Raw genomic sequence first — 21,702 nt, 5'->3', positions numbered from 1 at the left:
TGCGTTCATCCACCTCTGGCCTGCTCGCCTCCCTACCTCTGAGGAAGTACAGTTCCCGCTCAGCCCAGTCAAAACTGTTCGCTGCTCTGGCACCCCAATGGTGGAACAAACTCCCTCACGACGCCAGGTCAGCGGAGTCAATCACCACCTTCCGGAGACACCTGAAACCCCACCTCTTTAAGGAATACCTAGGATAGGATAAAGTAATCCTTCTAACCCCCCCCCTTAAAAGAGTTAGATGCACTATTGTAAAGTGGTTGTTCCACTGGATATCATAAGGTGAATGCACCAATTTGTAAGTCGCTCTGGATAAGAGCGTCTGCTAAATGACTTAAATGTAATGTAAATGTAATTATGTTGTTCATATTGTATGTGTTTTGAATGGTTAGATTTATATGCATTTTGTTTATATACATTAAAGAGTTGTACTTTAAATACAAATGTTTAATATCATTGTTTTTCATAACAAACCAATGCATTTTGAAATACATTGTGGTTAAGGTAGAGTATGATTTAATTTAATAATTTAATTAGAATTGTTTTAACACCAATCATAGTCAAAATATCGCAAACTGTATGACTTGAAAAATTACAAAACATATATTTTTTAATGAGCCGTTTGGGAGCCAAAAGAGCCGGCTACTTTTTGGTGAGCTGAGCCGAACGAGCCGGCTCACTGAAAGAGCCGGAATGCACATCACTAATATCAACACTACCACATATCAGTTACATTGGTACAGCACTCTCACAAACGGGTGGCAGAAATGTAGCCCCTTATAAGGCATGCCTCCATGTATGTTAATGAGCCAGAAACAACAATACCATGTAACCACTAGTGGTCAAAAGGTTTTTGGTGTGCCAAACATACTGTATGATACTATATTCTTTGGGGTGGAATTACAGAACCATTTGAAATACAGCAATTCTTTGCACCATAATTTACAGTATGCTGAAGTATAATGCCTCATAGTAATTTACTGTGTGCTGGAGTATAATGCTTTACAGTATTTTATTGTTGATAAATGTGCACATTGACTGTGGGAATCAGTTTTCCATTACTGTAATATTTTGTAAATCATAAATGCTATACACACCTTGTTTGGTTGGATCACTTGTTTGAAAAGGTTGCCAGCACCCCACAACACTGTGCGGTTACAGTAATGTACTGTTAAACCAAAGTTCATTTGAAATTTAAGGAATCATTTACTGTTTACACCTAAAATCCCAGACTGCATTGCCATTTATGGCAATTTACTCTAAATAATTCATATGGAACTTTACTGTGAGTTTCATTGTATAATACTGTAAAAAGAAGATTATTTTACAGTGTATAGTATCCACACTTAAGATTCATGCAAATCTTGCATTGAATTCTATCATGCTTATCTAAAGTTAGGGTTTGGTCCACCATGTCCAACTGAGACAATGAATCAAACTGTGTCAACTCTGCATGTTCGAAGGGATGATTGTGAATGCCAGAGTTCTAGTGAGGATCTTGGGTAACTAACAGCCAGAGAATTGAGGTGCTACCATCATAACACTTGGCCCTTTTTTTTCAGAATCCTATTCTCAATAGGATCCTGGTCTGAACAGATTTTTTTTACAGGATCTAAACAGGATTAGCTACAGTCTGGGATTTGGGATACTCTTCATTTAGAAGACTTTCTTATTGAAACATTTACATTTAAGTCATTTAGCAGACGCTCTTATCCAGAGCGACTTACAAATTGGTGCATTCACCTTATGATATCCAGTGGAACAACCACTTTACAATAGTGCATCTAACTAGGTATTCCTTAAAGAGGTGGGGTTTCAGGTGTCTCCGGAAGGTGGTGATTGACTCCGCTGACCTGGCGTCGTGAGGGAGTTTGTTCCACCATTGGGGTGCCAGAGCAGCGAACAGTTTTGACTGGGCTGAGCGGGAACTGTACTTCCTCAGAGGTAGGGAGGCGAGCAGGCCAGAGGTGGATGAACGCAGTGCCCTTGTTTGGGTGTAGGGCCTGATCAGAGCCTGAAGGTACGGAGGAGCCGTTCCCCTCACAGCTCCGTAGGCAAGCACCATGGTCTTGTAGCGGATGCGAGCTTCAACTGGAAGCCAGTGGAGAGAGCGGAGGAGCGGGGAAACCTTATGAACATTAAACTTAGTCAATCTGGCACATTGTCTTCCAATCAATATGTAATGTATATGAACAATTTAAAACGTATTTGCTTTTATCAATTTCTTTATTTTCTTGACACTAAAACACATCGACAGTTCAACACAACATTTGGCAAAATACAATGATTTGGCAAAAACCTTGTAATCTCTTCCAGTAAACTGGCAAAAAATGAGCATTGTTCAATTAGGATTCAGCAAAACATGAAGAGACAATGTCCATGACACTGACTTGAATAGGAAACACATCCTAAGCTGCTCTCCTAATACACTCATTCACAGACTTGAAAAGGGACAACAGAATTTGTGCAAAGAAAAAAAGAGATCAGAGAACAAACCTTTTGCGACAGATCCCCACCACATTGAACCTCAGTTTCATTTCTGTACAGCAAAACAGTTTCAGAATCATATTCTGGGACAGTTCATGAACTCACGACGGCTCCATTTGAGACAGCCACCAGCACAATGAGTGACACATCTATAAAAGTTCTATATCTCTGCTGAATTTCAAAAAGATGGTTGAAATTAGGTAATGTCACAACGGGATTAGCGTCTATGCCAAAAAACTGTCTGCATTCTCCTTTGTGTAATTGTCTCACTGGTGGAAAAATGTCCTTCCCACAACAGTATTACCACCGTCTTCAACACTGGCTCTCCGGTTTGAGTGTCTCTTTTCCCCCCATCGTTCATGAGCTGCTTTGAAGCACCAACATTATTTAAAGCTGAATACACTTGAAAGTTAGCGACTGAAATATTACAAATACAAAATATACACTACATTATTCTAAAGTGTTTAGAATGCCTTTTGACGGTCTTGATTGACTGTATTTTATTGCATCATTTGAAAATATGATTGGTTGATACAACTATGACATAGCCAGGAGATCAAAGCAAGGCAATGCCAGTGGCTGAGCTGAAGAATACAATCGTTTTATTAGTTATAATCTGTGGCTGTAAAAATGTAGTGGTCTGCTGACACTAATAGGCTATGTGCTGTCATTTCATTTTACTCGCAAGTTATTTATTAATACCTACCTCTGCAAGTTGGGCTCCCGAGTGGCGCAGCTGTCTAAGGCACTGCATCTCAGTGCAATGAGGTATCACTACAGTCCCTGGTTTGAATCCATGCTGAATCACATCTGGCCGTGATTGGGAGGTGCACAATTGGGCCAGCGTTTTCCGGATTTGGCCGGGGTAGGCTGTCATTGTAAAAAAGAATTTGTTCTTAACTGACTTGCCTAGTCAAATAAAAAAAGTTAATCTATTAGCCAGTAGTTGTTGGCCTACTCACTGGGCATTATTAGCAAGTGAGAATTAGTGTTAGCAATTTGCTTTCCAAACTTAATTAGCTATTAATGGACTAGCTAACTTAGTTGGAGTATAGGTCAACTCTGGGCTCCCGAGTGGTGCAGCGGTCTATGGCACTGCATCTCAGTGCTAGAGGTGTCACTACCGACCCTGGTTCAATTCCAGGGTGTATTACAACCGACCGTGATTGAGAATCCCATAGGGCGGAGCACAATTGGCCCAGCGTCGTCCGGGTTAGGGTTTGGCTGGGGTAGGTTGTCATTGTAAATAAGAATTTGTTCTTAACTGACTTGCCTAGTTAAATAAAGGTAAAAAAATGTATTAAAAAATGGCCCAACCAAGGGTAGCCTACATATTACTGTCAGCTGCCCACAATATCAGCTAGATTGATCGACTTTGCTGGGCTCTGTGCAGCTCACCCCTGACTTGCGGAACGCTATAATGCACCGCTGGCGCAGCTCTGCTTCAGCCTTTGGAACTAGGCTATGTCACAGCAGTATAAACGAATCACAGACTGGAACAGTGGAATAAAAAGCCATTTGTTGAACGGCCTTCTTAAATCATCCTACACTTTTTAATTAATGGTAGAGCTGTGGGGTGTTTTTTTAAATGAAAGTTACAGAATTCCGCTTGTCTACATACAGGCATGATCTGTGTCAGTGGACTAGTTTGTTTTAAGGATGGAACACACCATTACGAATGTTGGCCGTGCACAGTACTGTAGATCATCTTCAGGGAGTCAACAAAAGGTGACGTATTCGACATGTAGAGGCTATGATTGTTTTTTTCCTACATAGTCTATAAGAAAAATACATTTTGACCCTCTTTATACAAATGGTCCCACTCAGAGTAAATAAAACAAAATGAAAGCAGCCTGAAAGTTGTTTACACCGTTTGCTCGAAGATTCAATGGTAACCCTTTAGGTGACAATAACTTTGAAGGTTGCATGTAATAACTTGATTTAATGCGTTTCGTGGAAGATGGCGCGATTGATAATTAAAGGCAATGTTCCTGTGCTTGCGGAGACTGCATTCATGGTAAACGCTGCATATGTCGGCTCAAACGGAAATGACCTTTACATTTGAATTGCGCTATACTGCGGATCTTCTGCAAAACGGATTGAATCCAGCCCTAATTTGGCTTGAAACTACCACCTGTAGCATTGCATTGGTAATGTAGCTTTTTGGTAGCGCAGCTAGCTAAAGGTGTTTCGAGAGGGTCGCCGTGTGAACCGAGGCAGAGGTCATTTTCTCGGTGTGAGCTGAAGGAAGTGGCACAGCTAAGCAAGCACAGTGACATCCATTACTCCTACATAAAGCATTCATAACAGCATACGAAACATTCATAACACATCCATTAAGGTGTAAGTAACATTTATAAAGACCTTCATAGTGCATTCGTAAAGCATCAACAGAAAGAACTCAGATGGGAAAACATTGGAAATGGTGGTAGTTCGGAACACTGAAATGTCCTTAACTTTCAAATTCAACTTCTCAAACCTTTTATTACTTTTATTGATTGCATTTTTACATGTGTATGCAAAACATATAGCCAGATACTGTAAATATCTGGTGTATTTTTAGAGCATGTAAGCAACAGAAGTTATATTTCCCATTCGGTTGCCAGGTCAGTCTAACGCTGAGGTTCATATATTTGAGGATCAACTGCATGTCATTAGTGACATTTGTCCACAGTTAATCGTTGTTCTTGCCAAACAGAAACATTTTCTTATTTCATGTTTTGGTTGATCACTATCATTTACATTACGAAATAATATATGGTAAGTAAACTTTGTGTTTTTTTTACATTTGGAAAGCAAAAGGAAATGGCTAAATTGCTTTTAACAATTGCCGGTGACTGTGTTCTGTTTTTGGTAAAAACATCAGAGGTAGGATATTATTTCAGACCATTTCAAGAATATGCTTTGTGCTGGCTATGGATATTTGGAAATTAAATTCAAAGTAAGCAAAGTATAACAATGGCAACATTCATGATTACTTTGTAGTGATATATAATAATGGAAATAGTAACAAGTAAACAGTATTTCAGTGAACCAATAAAGTAAAATAAGGGAAGAAAAATGTTTGTTCTGCCAAAAATGTATTTGTTCACGTGACTTTTATTTTCACATTTATCCTGTCATGTGACATACTATTCAATAATGACTATATGAATGCACTCTGAAGGTCATTAGGGTACCGATTTCATGAACATTTTATGAATCGTTTATGTATGCTGAATGGTTTGTGTATTCAACCTTCAACGAAAGTGGTACACTGTATTTGAACTATACATCATACCAGCATCATAATATAGTCAAACACGACATAATGACAGGTATTATGATATACACTATCGTTCAAAAGTTTGGGGTCACTTCAAAATGTCCTTGTTTTTGAAAGAATACACTGTATTTCTGATCAATTTGATGTTATTTTAAATGGACATATTTTAAATTTTTTTTCAAAAACAAGGAAATTTCGACGTGACCCCAAACTTTTGAACGGTAGTGTACATAATGTACATACTACCTCAGATCATTATGTGGTGTTTAAGTTCAAGGTTGGAGGTATCTTTGGTAAAAAATAACAAATCTAAGCAAGTTAATAGCATTTTCAATCTTTCACAATGAAACCACAGATGTGTGGGCAGATCCAAGCTTGAATAGTTATCCTATTTTTCATGCACTGAACTCATATGGTGAAATTTGCTTAAAGGTTAAAGATATACAAGTGAATATTTAAGACAATGTGGCTAGATGGCAATAGACAAGCCCACACAGATAAGCATATGATGCATTATTCATGTCAAATGTGTGCTCTCATCATTGTACCACAATAGGATGTAAATATTTGAGAGCAAAAACATTCCAAATGAAATTGGATAATGTTCGCATTGTAAGTAAAATATTCATGGAGCATATGATAGAACTGCAATGCATTTAATGTGATAATGCTCACTAAGAAACCACTATTAACATAATAGTTCTCTATTTTTTATGTATCTTCCTTTCCTTCTTTCTGCACTGTATTACTGTACATACATGATCAAAGATGAGTGTCAGTGTGTTTTGCGGTGCAAATGCAACCTTCAAACAATACACACATTTACATTTGACAGTAAATGACACAATTGAATTACTTTCATATGTGTTCAATAAACACTGCATAGATGACTGTATCACTAATACATATGAAGGTCTATCATAAAATGCCTCAATTCAATAAATAGTACATATTTTAATTGACAACTATTTCTTCAATTTCAAAAATGTATTGTATACTGCCATATGAAAATGTCATGCCAGCCCGATTCCCATATAGCAAAACAGTTACAGTACATCATAAAAAACAAATAGCAGCAAATGTGGTCACATTCAGAGATTAAACACACCTATATACACAAAAGTATGTGGACAGCCCTTCAAATGAATGGATTCTGCTATTTCAGCCATATCCGTTGCTGACAGGTGTAAAGAATCGAGTACACAGCCATGTAATCTCCATGTACAAACATTGACAGTAGAATGTCCTTACTGAAGAGCTCAGTGACTTTCAACGTTGCACTGTCATAGGATGCCAACTTTCCAACAAATCAGTTCGTCGAGTTTCTGCCCTGCTGGAGCTGCACCAGTCGACTTTAAGTGCTGTATTTAGTGTTTATTGGGGATGTGGAAACGTCTAGGAGCAACAACGGCTCAGCGGCGAAGTGGTAAGCCACACAAACTCACAGAACGGGACCGCCGAGTGCTGAAGCGCGTAGCGGGTAAAAATCGTCTGTCCTCGGTTGTAGCAGTCACTACCAAGTTCCAAACGGCCTCTGGAAGCAATGTCAGCTTAAGAACTGTTCGTCGGGAGCTTCATGAAATGGCGAGCAGTCGCACACAAGCCTAAGATCACCATGTGCAATGCCAAGCGTCAGCTGGAGAGGTGTAAATATTACCGCCATTGGACTCTAGAGCAGTGGAAACACGTTCTCTGGAGTGATGAATCACATCTGGTGAATGGACGAATCTGGGTTTGGCGGTTGCCAGGAAATACGCTACCTGCCCGAATGCGTAGCGCCAACTGTAAAGTTCGGTGGAGGAGGAATAATGGTCTGAGGCTGTTCATGGTTCGGGCTAGGCCTCTTAGTTCCAGTGAAAGGAAATCTTAAGCTACAGCATACAATGACATTCTAGATGATTCTGTTTCCAACTTTGTAGCAAAAGTTTGGAGAAGGCCCTTTCCTGTTTCAGCATGACAATGCCCCTGTGCACTGAGGTCCATACAGAAATGGTTTGTCCGAAATCGTTGTGGAAGAACTTGACTGGCCTGCACAGTGCTCTGACCTCAACCCCATCGAATCGAACACCTTTGGGATGAATTGGAATGCCGACTGCGAGCCCGACCAGTGCCCGACCTCACTAATGCTCTTGTGGCTGAATGGAAGCAAGTCCCTGCAGCAATGTTCCAACATCTAGTGGAAAGCCTTCCCAGAAGAGTAGAGGCTGTTATAGCAGCAAAAGGGGGGACCAACTCCATATTAATGCCCATGATTTTGGAATGAGATGTTCGACGAGCAGGTGTCCACATACTTTTGGTCATGTATAAAAGTGAGATTTTATGAAACAAATATTAAATGCATTGCAAATTACAACATAAATCATGATTGAATTGAAATGCAATAGACACATTAAGACTGAGCAAATCTGTCTGGTAACAAAATAAAAAAGAGAATGGCTCATTTGGGCCCCTATAACCAGTGAGAAAAACATGTTGGAACATTGTCAATGTCAAATACATCATGACTGAATATATTTTAAAGCAATGCCTCCAACTGCAAAACAACAATTTCATGGCCCTTCAAGGCGTTCCACCCCAAAACCATTTATCAAGGTTATTGAATGCCTTGTACTCCTTGTGCCTTCTGAGATGATCACAAGCGAGGCACGTGTGTTCGGCCCAGAAGTATGCCTTTTTCACTTTAAAGTGCCGTCGCCACTCAAAGTATCTGAGATACATTTCCTCATTCCTGTCCAAGAGCAGGAGATAATCAGCCAGCTCTTTGGGTGAGGTGAAGTCATCCACATGGATAAAGGCTTCCCCCTGGACAAAGTTCTCGTAGTTCTGTCTTGGTGGACCTAAAACCACAGGCACCGTCCCTACAGAGAGTGGGTTATACAGTTTCTCTGTGATGTAGTCTTTGTGAATTGAGTTCTCAAACGCCAAGTAGAATTTACAACTGGCGATGGTAGGAAAGTATTCTTGATCTGCAATGTACTCTCCAAAGGCTTGTCCATAAGCGTGAACCTCAATATGTTTATAGAGCTCGTTGTAGTACTTCACTCGCACGTGATCCTGGTTCCAGTTGCTGACAATCCAGCAGATCAACTTGCTTTTGCTCGGTGGCACGAAATCCTCGTCCCCTTGGGCCGTCACAATCGACCCATAAGGCACTTCGATATCAGCATCCTGGCGATAGTTCAGAGTTAAATTGAACAAGTTTTCAATACCGGGCAGCTGAGAGGAGTGGGATGGTGACTCTAGGTTCATCCATATCCACTTTTGGAAGGAGGGACGGTGAAGGGGGGGAAGGTTGGAGAGATCAGTACAGATATCCCTGTGATGTATGATGACACCATCTGACTTATTATATAGGTTCCGATCTGCTGTGATGAAACAGCCCTCAATGTTGAACAGAGAGCTGCAGACACCAATGTCATAGGTCTGTCCAAAGGGCCAGAGCCAGACGAGTACAGTGGTAAGGTTTTTGTCACCCTTGGTAGAGAAGAGATTTTTAACTTGGATAGTGGATGCTGTTGACTCTACAGGACCTGATAGCCAGCTAGTTGACGGTTTGAAGTACATCAAAAACAGAGTCACAAAACAGCCCAGGAGAAAGGTGCCAAGTAGAAATGGTCGTAGAATTCTGTGGAAAGATGCAGATGGCATACTCTGTCCTATAAAGATATGTAAAAAAAGAAAAGAAATGACATTAAACTCAAATCAGTAAATTCCGTATCATTTAATCAAAGTGACTAAAAGGGAAGACTGTGCGAAGTCGGCTACAATTTTGCCTAGAGGCCCGATGACACATTTTCAAGATTGTTTGTAAACGGTATATCTCGTGGCATCCTTGCCTCGTACGAGAGGGCCAACCGCATTAAGATAGTGGCTTTTACGTTATTTTGTCACGTCCAATTAATAGTTTGGCAAACATTTTTTGTCATGGCTCGTGCAGTGAGGCAATTTGTGAACAGGCACACTAGATTAGCTCGCCCGGTTTACAGAGTAGGTGGAGTTTGCAACTAGGGACCAATAGAATAGTTCCAAACGTGAAACTCCGCTGGCCAGGGTAGGTCAAATGTGCCTTTCGACAACCAGCAATAACCAATGGATATAAACAAACTATGGTACGAAAGGTACAGGGCAAATTGCTGAAAGTGCACTTGCATCATGTTGTGTAGTTTGGCTTGAATAAAGACCGCAAGACGTGGAAGCTTTAACGTACAGTGTGAGATGCTTGGGCTCGTTTGCGTTTAGTAAAAATGTATTGCCTCTCGCTGGCCTACATTGCAATCCTATAATTATAATCCAGATTTTCCATCTGTAGATGCTCATACTATCTGTTGATAAGTAAGTGCTTGCTAAGGTTATGTTTAGATTAAGGGTTAGTGGATAGTTAGTTGACATGTTAATGATAGTCTGTAAAGCATCTACAGATGGACTATCCAAATAAAGTGTTACCTATAATTCTTCAATCAAAAAGGTAATGTAACATTGAATATGCATTATATAATTTAACTATGAGTTACAAAATAACTAAATAACTATTCCACACCTGGTAGAGCTGACTGTGTGCTGAAATCCAGGCAAGGAAAGAAGTCATGCAATCCTGAAGGTGCAGGTTCTACATTGGCTCAGCAATGAGAATGCTCTTCTCGGTGAAGTAGCGTTTGAATGAAGTGTTGCTGCACACAGTTGGAATAAGGTCCTTAGTCGTCTAGTGAATTTGGTCTGATTTTGAGTTCCCAGGTCATCTCATTGATGTCTCCTTAGGAAAGAGAGAATAAGTAAGGTTACAATAGTTACAATCTTCAGTTCAAACAATACCCCGCTACTGTTTTTGGGATAGAGCTGGAGAAATTCATAGACGGAGCTATGGATGTGAGGACTGACCATGAGATCATAATTATAGTTTTAATCATGTTTTGAGGCTATACAGTGTTTATTTACGATTACAGCGTTTACAAACAATGGAGTAAAACAAGCTTGTATTTGTAGCAATCGCAGATTGCTCCTTTAACCCCCTAGAGTCGATTTGACGTACCGGTAAGAAAATAAAATAAAATCACCATAAAAATCCGTCAATTTAAGCTAGAGATATGTTTAAGTATTTTTTTGTGTTTCTTTCGGCTATAGTAGTAAAAAGCCAAATTCAATAATTGATCCACATTTTTTTATCCCAAATCCCCCCAAATCTAAATCAAATAGCTAAATGATCCATAGTATGACCACCTTAAAACAATTTTATGTCAGTTGAGACCCCCCCCCCCCCCCCACGGCTTAGAATTGTAAAAATGTATTGACAATTAATTAGGCTATAGACTTGCACAACTGAAATAACTTGGTTATATTACTTTACATGTGTGACTGGCCTGATACTGAACTTGATTAATATCAGTGATGCAAGACAGTGTTAGCCTATTTAGTTAAAGCCTAGGTATAAGTTCCGGGAGCTAGCACAATTCTTCAGGTCTCAAGCAAGGATACTCATCACACATGCATACTGGTAGTTCAATTAAGCACCTACTCCTCCAATTCACATAATACTGTATTTTTCGGAGTGTCATTATCTTAAGACATCAATCACACGCATATGAGAATGATGTTATCTTAAGGCTAAGAGGAAAGTGGACACATGGTGGCCCATATTTTTATTTTATTTAATCTTTATTTAACTAGGCAAGTAATTTAAGAAAGAATTCTTATTTACAATGACGGCCAAACCCGGACGATGCTGGACCAATTGTGTCCCGCCCAATTGGACTCCCAATCACAGCCGGCTGTGATGCAGCCTGGATTCGAACCAGGGACTACAGTGACATCTCAGGGGAGGTTTAAAATGTCAGTGGACACTTGGTCCACGCGTGCTCTGAGCACACGTCCTTGTAATCTGTCTGGCCCCGCAACAATACATCTGCCATGCTGATCCTCAACACGGAGGCCCCTCAGGGGTGTGTGCCTAGTCCCCTCCAGTACTCCCTATTCACCCACGACTGCGTGCCCAAGTACGACTCCAACACCATCATTAAGTTTTCTGACGACACAACAGTGGTTGGTCTGATGACCGACAACGATTAGACAGCCTATAGGGAGGAGGTCAGAGACCTGGCAGTGTGGTGCCAGAACAACAACCTCTCCCTCAATGTGAGCCAGGAAAAGAGGGCCGAACACGCTCCCATTCACATCGACGGGGCTGTATTGGAGCGGGTCGAGAGTTTCAAGTTCCTTGGTGTCCACATTACCAACAAACTATCATGTTCCAAACACACCAAGACAGTCGTGAAGAGGGCACGACAACACCTTTTCCCCCTCAGGAGACTAAAAAGATTTGGCATGGGTGTCTAGATCCTCAAAAAGTTATACAGCTGCACCATCGAGAGCATCCTGACCGGTTGCATCACCACCTGGTATGGAAACTGCTCGGCATCCGACTGTAAGGCACTACAGAGGGTAATGCGTATGGCCCAGTACATCACTGGGGCCAAGCTTCCTGCCATCCAGGAACTATATACTAGGCGTGTCAGAGGAAGGCCCCAAAAGTTGTCAAAGACTCCAGTCACCCAAGTCATAGACTGTTCTCTCTGCTACCGCAAGGCAAGCAGTACCGGAGCGCCATGTCTAGGTCCAAAAGGCCTAGGTCCAAAAAACAGCGGGGGTGGCCATTTCATTATCTATGCATAGTCACTTTACCCATACCTACATGTACAAATTACTTCGGCTAACCTTTACCCCCACACATTGACTCGGTACCAGTACACCCTGTATATAGACTCAGAATTGTTATTTTATTGTGTTACTACTTTATTTAGTAAATATTTTCTAAATTATTTAACTGCATTGTTGGTTAAGGGCTTGTAAGTAAGCATTTCAGTGTAAGTCTACCTGTTGTATTCGGCGCATGTGACACTTACAATTTGATTTGGTACAATGATTATCCACACTCAGTGCTTGTTTTGTCACAAACTGGTAATTAGGTGAACTATTAAAATTTTTGCAACCACGAAATGACGTAGTGATTTCTTCATTTTGCACCTTTAATAACAAACTTGTATGTCATCTGTAAAGATAAATCAAATGTGAAATCACGAAGATGTTTAGCCACGGAGAAAATTCTGAATCTTGCCTGGCCACGACTGGTTGAGATACTGAGGGGGCTGGGACATTGACGAGAAAAAGAGACGAGTCTGTCACTCTAGGCTTCTCTGTCAAATGGCACACCCTGCTCTCTGCGGATATAGAACTCACCAGTTTATAGTCCTGAAACCCAGAAATTAGTTACCTCTGGTTCGTTCAGCCATCTCTATGGGGAAAGAATAGTGTTTTGTAATTAACAGTAAAAATAAGGTCTGAGGTTAACACAGGCTTAGTAGATATTATACATTTTGTTCTATGAGATAATAGCAGTCAGTTAAAATGACCTTTGAATTATGAAGCCTTTATGTGCTTTTTACAAAAGAGACACCATTTCTATTTCTCTCTATTTGAAAGATCCATAGCTTGATCAAAGACAAAAATGCCTTGATCATTGGACTTACTCATATTTTCATAACGAACAACATGCAAAATGTAGGTATCAACACAGCTCTGTCTTCAGTGGCAAAGGCAGTCTGGTTGAAGCCCAGTGGGAAGGATTATTTAGAAAGTGTTTCAGTCTGCCGTGAATCCTAAACCCTAACGGGTCACAGCTAAGAGTCTACAGTGAAAATGGCAAGCTAGCTACATGTGCATACGTTATTGGCTCAACTGTATCAAAAAGTAGTTTTCATTGCTACGTAGCTAGCTAGACAGTTAAATACAGGTATAGTCAGCTAACATTAGCTAGCTGAGCTGGCCAGTTGCATTCTGCTGTTAATGTTGATGTATTCGTTGTCATGTTTAACTTACTAGCTACCGAAAATAGCCACTGTGGTGTGAATGGTAATTGATTAGCAAGTTAATCAAATCCCATGTTAAGTGATAGGGACACATGTTAACTAAATTGACTAGCTAGCTAGCCACGATGAAATGATGGCTAAATACATTGGATTATGCAGTAGATTCTGAGGTCGTTTTTTGCATGCTCAACTAGCTGGCTAGCTAGATGAATACCATGTGCATCTGGCCAGCTAGTAAATGATAAATGTTTGCTAAATCTAGATAGTTAGCATTGCCATTGTTTAGCTGGAGTCAGTTTGCGTGTAAACAGGGTATTTTAGTCCAGATGTAGCAGTCTACAGGCAATATCAAGCCATAGGAGATGAATTAATGTTTTAATCAACTTTCTGAAATGTGTCTTTCAACATAAGAACCTGCTCTCCTCCACCAGTACAAGGAGATGAACGAGGGTGAACAAGCAACACTTCAGGTATTTTGTCTTTTTACTTTGAGCTCATTGCTTGAACTTTGGGGTCAATTAATGTTTTCGCTGGTATGCAAGGTTTTAATGTCTTGTCTGCTTTCTTCCATTACAGCTTCAATTGTCTGGAGTCTGGTGTTGTTTTGGCCAAAGAGCTTTCACTCAGAAGGAACCAGTTTCAGCTGCTATGCAGAGATGTGCAAGAATACCCCCCCGGAATAGACACAACCGGAGAAACATATTTTTGAGAAGATCAGGACATTTGCAATGAAAAGGCAATGGACAGCTCCAAATTCCTTTGTTCACATCATGACCTGAACCAAAGATTCTCATGATATAGCCCCAAGTCTAGATAGTGTTCTTACCTGAAATATTTTTCGTTTTTTAAGCACTACCTCACTGCTTTAGCACATGGTCACGTGTTCACGTGAATTCTTTAAGCGATGGGTGGATCTAGAGCTTATGAGGGTGTGAACGATGTTACAATATATGACCAAAGGTTCGATGAGGTGTCCACATACATCTCATTACAGAATCAAGGGCATTAATATGGAGTTGATCCCCCCCCTTTGCTGCTATAACAGCCTCCACTCTTCTGGGAAGGCTTTCCACTAGATTATGGAACATTTCTGCAGGGACTTGCTTCCACTAAGCCACGAGTATTAGTGAGATCGGGCACTGATGTTGGGCGATTAGGACTGGCTCGCAGTTGGTTTTTCAATTCATCCCAAAGGTGTTCGATGGAGTAGAGGTCAGGGCTCTGTGCAGGCCAGTCAAGTTCTTCCGCACCGATCTCGACAAACCATTTCTGTCATGCTGAAACAGAAAAGGGCCTTTCCCAAACTGTTGCCACTAGGTTTGATGCACAGAATCGTCTAGCATGTATACTAGAAAGTGTTTGCCCTCAGGTCCTGGAGGGAAGCAAAAGTTATTCCACTACCTAAGAATAGTAAAGCCCCCTTAACTGGCTCAAATAGCTGACCAATCAGCCTATTACCAACCCTTAGTAAACTTTTGAAAAAAATGGTGTTTGATCATATACAACGCTATATCAAACCAATCCCATGGTATTTTCAAATGAGGGGTTAGCTACTGATCATAGCATGCTTGAATTAGAGGCTCCATCTGACATGAAAGCTGCGGTCTTGGATTTGTTCATGTAAATGCCAGAAATCTGATTTCAAAGATGGATTTTATCGAAACTGTCTTCTCAATCCACCGTGGACATTCTGGTAATTTCTGAAACGTAGTTGAATAATTCTGTGCTGGACTCTGTCTCTGTCTGGTTCTAATGTTTACAGATCAGAAAGAATTGGCAGAAGTGGGGTGCTGCCATATTTACAAAGGACAATTGAAATGTTTCTCTGTCCCTAAAATGTGGTATTGTCTCGTTCTTAATTTGGGCCTTGGTCATAATAACCAGCTGACACAGGAGTGTATTGCCCTACCTTGGCTCCGTCATGCTCTTAACAATTTATCAGAATTACTATCCAAGTATGGTAGATCTGAGCTATTAATTGTGGTCAATTTAAATATTGATTGGAGGACACCAGTGTCAGATACACTGCTCTGCTAAACCTGTTTCAGCTGATAACTGAGCCTACACGGCCGAATCCTAAAGATTCTTCTAAATCCATCTTGATTGATCGTATTTTTACGAATACTCCAGATAAATATGTTGCTAGTGGGGTTTTCCCACTGGAGTTTAGTGACCATTGCCCAGTTGTCTGTGTCAGATTTGAGAAGCATAAATCTAAGCCTCATGTCATCACTAAGTGGAACTTTAAAAACTTTTTAGTTAACAAGCGTTTTTATATTATCTTTATTTTAGTGACATTGATTGTATCTCAGCTATCCCTGTACCTGATTTATCTAAGATTTTTTTGTAAATGTCTTCAACACTATTGTAGATAATCATGCCCCTCAAAACTCTGATAGCTAAAGGTAGATCGAATGCCTGGTTGGTTCACTCCTGAATTATCTGAAGTCATTCGTACGAGAAAGGTTGCCTGGGTCAAGGCTAGGCACACAGGCTTAGGCCCAGATATAGACAACTGAGGAAACAATGTATAAGACTAATCAGAAAGGCTAAATCTGATTTATGTAATCACTATTTTGGATTGCAAGGGGAATCCGGCTATATTCCTGAAAACTTTCAAATCTCTGAAGGGTTGTAAATTCCTCCTCTCCACCCCAAGAAATTAATTCAGAATCTGGCCCCATTATGGACAAAAATGCCATCATTGAAGCATTTAATCATACATTTCAGTGGGCTAACACTCTTGAAGAGTGGGCTAAATGCTGATTCGGGAATTTTGAAGATTGACTCTGACTCTGAAAATGATAGTAAAGTTTTTGCATTTCGGCGATACACAGAAAAACAAGTCCTTGATGCCTTACTTGCTGTAGATACCAATAAATCCCCAGGACCAATTGGATATGCTCAAGTGTGCTGCCCCTCTCGTTGCTGGTGAATTTGTTTAAAAATTATGAAAATTATGAATCTATATGCGGGTGATACTATTGTGTACACAATTGCCCCAACTGCTGACCTGGCTGTGACGAGGCAACAGTTTTACTGCATCTGCGGTGAAAGGTGACAGAGCTAGAGGGGTGTTAGTCAGGCCATGAGACATCCCGAAAATCGGTCTGCTCACAGAATCGTCTATAGCATCTGAACGGTTTGGCCTACTAGTATGACCCATCTATGGAAAGATGACTCTCAAGAACATGTACATGTCGGTTGTTTTGCTCTAGGACGCCCACAGGCATCTTTACAGCCGATCTGTCAACTTCTGTCCGTAGCATCCGAACAGCTTGGGCTACACACTAATATGACCCCTCTGTGGAAAGGTTAGACTCTCATGAACACATACATGCTTTGCTCTAGGACATTCACAGGCCTCACAAGACTTGTCTGAATGTCTCCTAATACGAGTTGTAGAAAATGAGTGGAAGTATATATGGAGACTGTTAAGTGCCAAAAATAAGGGGTGAAATACTTATATCTCTCAGATATAGGACAGACACTTCAGAACAAACTTCCTTTAGATATGTTTTTGGGACTATTTGTTTTTCCATGTAGTGAATTTGTTATTCAATGCGTTTGTGTGGACTAATAGCAGTATGGGCCCAAAAAATATTTTTCTGAAAATATATTATTATATTACTTCAAGGTGTCATAAAATAATTCAAAATGAAATAGCTAAATGATCCTTGGTATTACCTTCTCAAAACAATTCCATATAATTTAGCTTAGTAGAATGTGTTTGTTTTAATTGGCTGTATTTTGTAAGTTAATGTGTATATTGTCTATGTATACCTATACTGTATGTGCTTGATTTTGTAAAATAGAGTTTAATCTCAATATGACTTCTCTGAAGGTCATTAATAAATAACTCAAAGTGCAGAATAATGCCTTGCTGTAGAGGGGGTGGGCCACCTCAGCTCATGTAACCCAAAATTGCAAGCTCTGATATTGCTTAAGTTTGGAATAGAGGTAGTCAGTTGTCTGCCCTACATACACAAACAAACAACATTAGGATATCTTCATGCATGTCGGAAATATAGACCTGTAAACACACCGATGCAATAGTCGGAAATATCAACTTTGAATATTTATGATGAATGTAAACTTCACTTTTTGGTAACTGTTCAATAGACAACTTTCCAAGTCAAATGTGTTCTCATTCAGTGCTGTATGGTCCTGCCTGACAAAAATGCATGCGGTTACACATTTGTTATGTTGTGGCTATTGTAATCAAGGCAAGTTGGCTCAGACACTGAACATTTTCCCCATTCAAAGGTTTCTCTGTGGATTTGATATGTTTAGCCCCTACTCTTGTAATTTACGTTAGGGCCCACCTTAAATTAGCCTCCAAATCCTATTATGACAAATCTAATATGGCTGCCACATTACCATTAAATGGTGGTTTAATCACCTGTATATGTACATGTTTTAAATGAGACATTTTTCAGATTTGTGTACTGTACTTATGACCTGTACTATTTTTGTGTATGATGGGAATCCGATATTCCTACCATATACACTGAAACAACTTTTTATGGATATATAAAAGGCAGCAGACTGCTTGGCATGGCAACACCAAGTATTTAAAGTTACAAGCCTCTTTGAGGATCAATGATGCAACTGGGAGGCTCCAACGAAAAGAAAGAGAATCCAACCCTTGACTCTGACAACCTCTCCCTAGCCTTACGACTTGCCCCCAATTTGGCCCTCCAGGATTGGACTCTTAAGTCACCTTATCATTTAGAAATTAGCTTTGATTAATTGCTCGTTCAATACGTCTGCCTGAATCCAACATGACCTTCAACTGGCTCACTGCATTTGTGATTAAGGCTGGGCAATTTATCAGATGAATTCAAATGCATGTTTTTGCGCGATATTCCAAATGCCTATATCGCAGAATCAAGGCAGGTGACAAGCTTTGGTTCAAAATAAGCGCAGAGAAAACCATAGGGCTCATTTTGGACAGATTTCGGCGAGAGTGAAACCTCTCGCTTCGCCTCTTTCTCCCAAGCCCCTCCCCCTACCGCTCATATAAACAAAGATGAAGAGATCACTTCTTCCTCTCTGACAAACGGTTTCAACTCGCTATTCGCATTTGAGATTTGGTCAACAGAATCGGTCATATGGTCACGGAAACACATGGAGACATTATTTTACTGTAGTAGAGGTGAAGTGAACCTTTTCAACCATACCCTGTTTGTTTCAACTCCTCAAATTGCGAGCATAGCAGACACTTTTAAAACGGATGTACCAATGAACATTCATTCTGCAAAATGCATGCTCAGTTTGTCTAGCGCGTATCATGGTACCACGTATCACTAGCAGCATTTTTGTTAAATAATTATACAAGCCATTGAGTCTGTGTTTTATAAATGTGCAAAAAGCATGAAACGATTATATAAAGAATTTGCAATTCGTTCTCATTCTGAGAAATAAGGTAGGCCACTTGATTTCAACATCTGAGCAAAGTGGACAGGCTAGCATGCTGTTCAAACAGTTGGAGACGGACAGAAGGGTGTGTTCCATAACAATTCAAATGGTTTGCCTTGTTAGCTGAATTCAGAGCTTGTGAAATTATACCTAGTTGGCTAAACCTGAAAAATAAATATTAGCTGGCTACTCACTAGCACGTGGGTTTGTGCTTGAGAGATTGTTTAACAAACCAGTGTTCATTTAAAATAAAATATATATATTTAAATATAATTTAATTCAAGTTTTTTACATTATAATTTAAAAACATTCTCTCACAGACAACTCAATACAGATTCAAGATACAAAAAGTGGAGCAACAAAAACAGAAATAAAGTAGAATTATCAGTAAACCTTGCTTGGACTGGATAGCATTATATTGATGACTGTACATATTATGTAATGACTACTGGGAAAACCTACTGGGAAACATTAAAGCATCTTATCAGAGGGGAGCCTCTGCAAGCCATTGAAGTATGATATAAATGGTTGCCATTTTCTAACAAATGTATAATTGGAACCCTTAAGAGAATACTTAATTTTCTCAAGCTTTAGAAAGAACATTACATCGGTGAGCGATTGAGAAGTAGAGGAGGGCTGAGCAGACTTCCACTGGAGAAGAATTCTACGTCGAGCTAGTAAGGATGTAAGAGCAACAATGTCGGCATGTTTGGGGTCCAAGGAGAACAGGTATTCTGGAATACCCAAAATGGCTATCAAGGGACATGGCTGCAGGTTCATTTCAAGTACCTCAGATAAAATAAAATAAATAGAATCCCAGTAATGTTGTAGTTTAGAGCATTAAATGAACATGTGACTATCACACTCATCATTTACATTTGGATATATGTCAGACAATCTGGATTTGGAAAAATGCACTCTATGTAAAACCATAAATTGTATGAGACCAAGACGAGCACAAGATATAGTGGAGCGTACCCTATCAATGGCCTCATCCCACCACTCCTTGGTAAATTCAACACCCATTTCCCGTTCCCAAGCCGTTTTAGTTTTGTTGGTGGAGTGTTTGTCCAATGACATAATACACAGATCTGAGAAATGACTGCTTTCTGTTGAGGTTAAAGAGTCATTGCCATCCCAGGGTTGGCAAGGGGGTGGAGCAGGGAAGCCAGAAAATTGGGAGGAGAGACAATGCCTAATTTGAAGGTAACGGAAAAAGTGAGATTGAGGCAAAGAATATTTAGAGGCCAGGTTGAGAAAATAAATAAATCGCATTTACATGTAAGTCTTACTGGACAAGGAAAGGTATTATCTATTAGGGAAGTGGGGAATAAGTGATTCTTATCAATAGGATCCTTAGTAGATGCAGAGGAGAATTTTAAATGCCGTCGAAACTGGTACCGAATCTTAAGTGTGGAAAGCACTACAGGATTGCCAGTATAGCGAGAGGGGAATGCTGGGAGAGAAGAGCAGAGTAGAATAGGAAGAGAAGCAGAAATACTAAAATGTGCCTCGAGATGGTACCGTAGGGTATCTGCAGCATGTAAACTTAATGGCAATTTCTGAAAGTTTGTTGCCCAGTAATAGTATAAAAAGTTGGGTAGTGCAAGCCCTCCACTAAACGTGCATCTCTGAAGTAAAGATCTACTGACTCTGGGTACCTTGCCTCCCCAGATAATATGTGATTAAGTGACTTTAAAAAAACACTTTGGTAAAAACAATGGGAATAGATTAAAATAGATAAATGTGGGTAAACTGTTAATTTTTTACAGCATTAATCCTTCCTATAAGTGAAGTCGTAAGCTACCCCATCTCTGAAAATCAGTTTTAATTTGCGTAAGGAAGGGATAACAGTTTGCAGAAAAAAGAGCATATAATGAACGAGTTACTTGAAACCAGAGCGGCTAATGAAACCAGAGCGGCTAATCTGAAAGGGCAAGTCTGTCTGCTGGAGCTGTAGCGCTGCTGGATTGATTGGGAAGCAGTCACTTTTCTGGAGATTCAGCTTGTAACCGGAGGAGCCAAAGTTCTCCAGCATAGAAGGTAAACAGGTTACAAGGTTATTTACATAGAGTAACAAATCTGCATATAATGATAACCTATGTTATGATGACCTAACCGTGTTACACCTTGGAAAGAGGAGGATGCCCGCAAAGCTACTGAAAGGGGTTCAATGGCGACGGCGAATAATAAAGAGAGTCGGTTCCATGGGCTAAATTTGTCCCCAAATCCATTTTTTTAAGTACAGCAAATAGGTACTCCCATTCAATTCTGTCAAATGCTTTCTCTGCATCTAAGCGAGATTACCACCTCAGGGGAGTTGGAGAATTGTTTGGAATAAATTGTTAAACAGCATCCGAATATAAAAAAATGAATATCTGTCCGTTATAAAGCCGGTTTGTTCCTGTGATATGAGTCCTGGTAAGACTACATTCAGACGCCTCAGTATCATCTTCGCCAACACCTTTACATCCACATTCACTTCTTATGGCTGGGGGCAGTATTTTGACGTCTGGATGAGAAGCGTGCCCAAAGTAAACTGCCTGTTACTCAGGCCCAGAAGCTAGGATATGCATAAAATTGGTAGATTTGGATAGAAAACATTCTAAAGTTTCCAAAACTGTTAGAATAATGTCTGTGAGTATAACAGAACTGATATGGCAGGCAAAAACCTGA

At 40.1% G+C, this 21,702-nt stretch overlaps 1 protein-coding gene across 2 annotated transcripts in view; it reads right to left on the bottom strand.

Annotated features, from left to right (window-relative positions):
• Nucleotides 1-2,204: 2,204 nt before the first annotated feature.
• Nucleotides 2,205-21,702, bottom strand: part of LOC139530523 (4-galactosyl-N-acetylglucosaminide 3-alpha-L-fucosyltransferase 9-like) — a 30,045-nt gene continuing 10,547 nt past the window's right edge. For both annotated transcript variants that reach the window (XM_071327014.1, XM_071327012.1), the window contains 2 exons: nt 10,287-10,499; nt 2,205-9,405 (listed from right to left, as the gene is read on the bottom strand). In XM_071327014.1, the coding sequence (XP_071183115.1) occupies nt 8,309-9,397 (1,089 nt within the window). In that variant the 5' untranslated portion in view covers nt 9,398-9,405; nt 10,287-10,499 and the 3' untranslated portion in view covers nt 2,205-8,308. The remainder of the gene's footprint in view (nt 9,406-10,286; nt 10,500-21,702) is intronic.

Source organism: Salvelinus alpinus, chromosome 9, assembly GCF_045679555.1.
Source record: "Salvelinus alpinus chromosome 9, SLU_Salpinus.1, whole genome shotgun sequence".
NCBI classification, from domain to species: Eukaryota; Metazoa; Chordata; class Actinopteri; order Salmoniformes; family Salmonidae; genus Salvelinus; species Salvelinus alpinus.
This window is presented reverse-complemented; position numbering and strand designations above follow the sequence as displayed.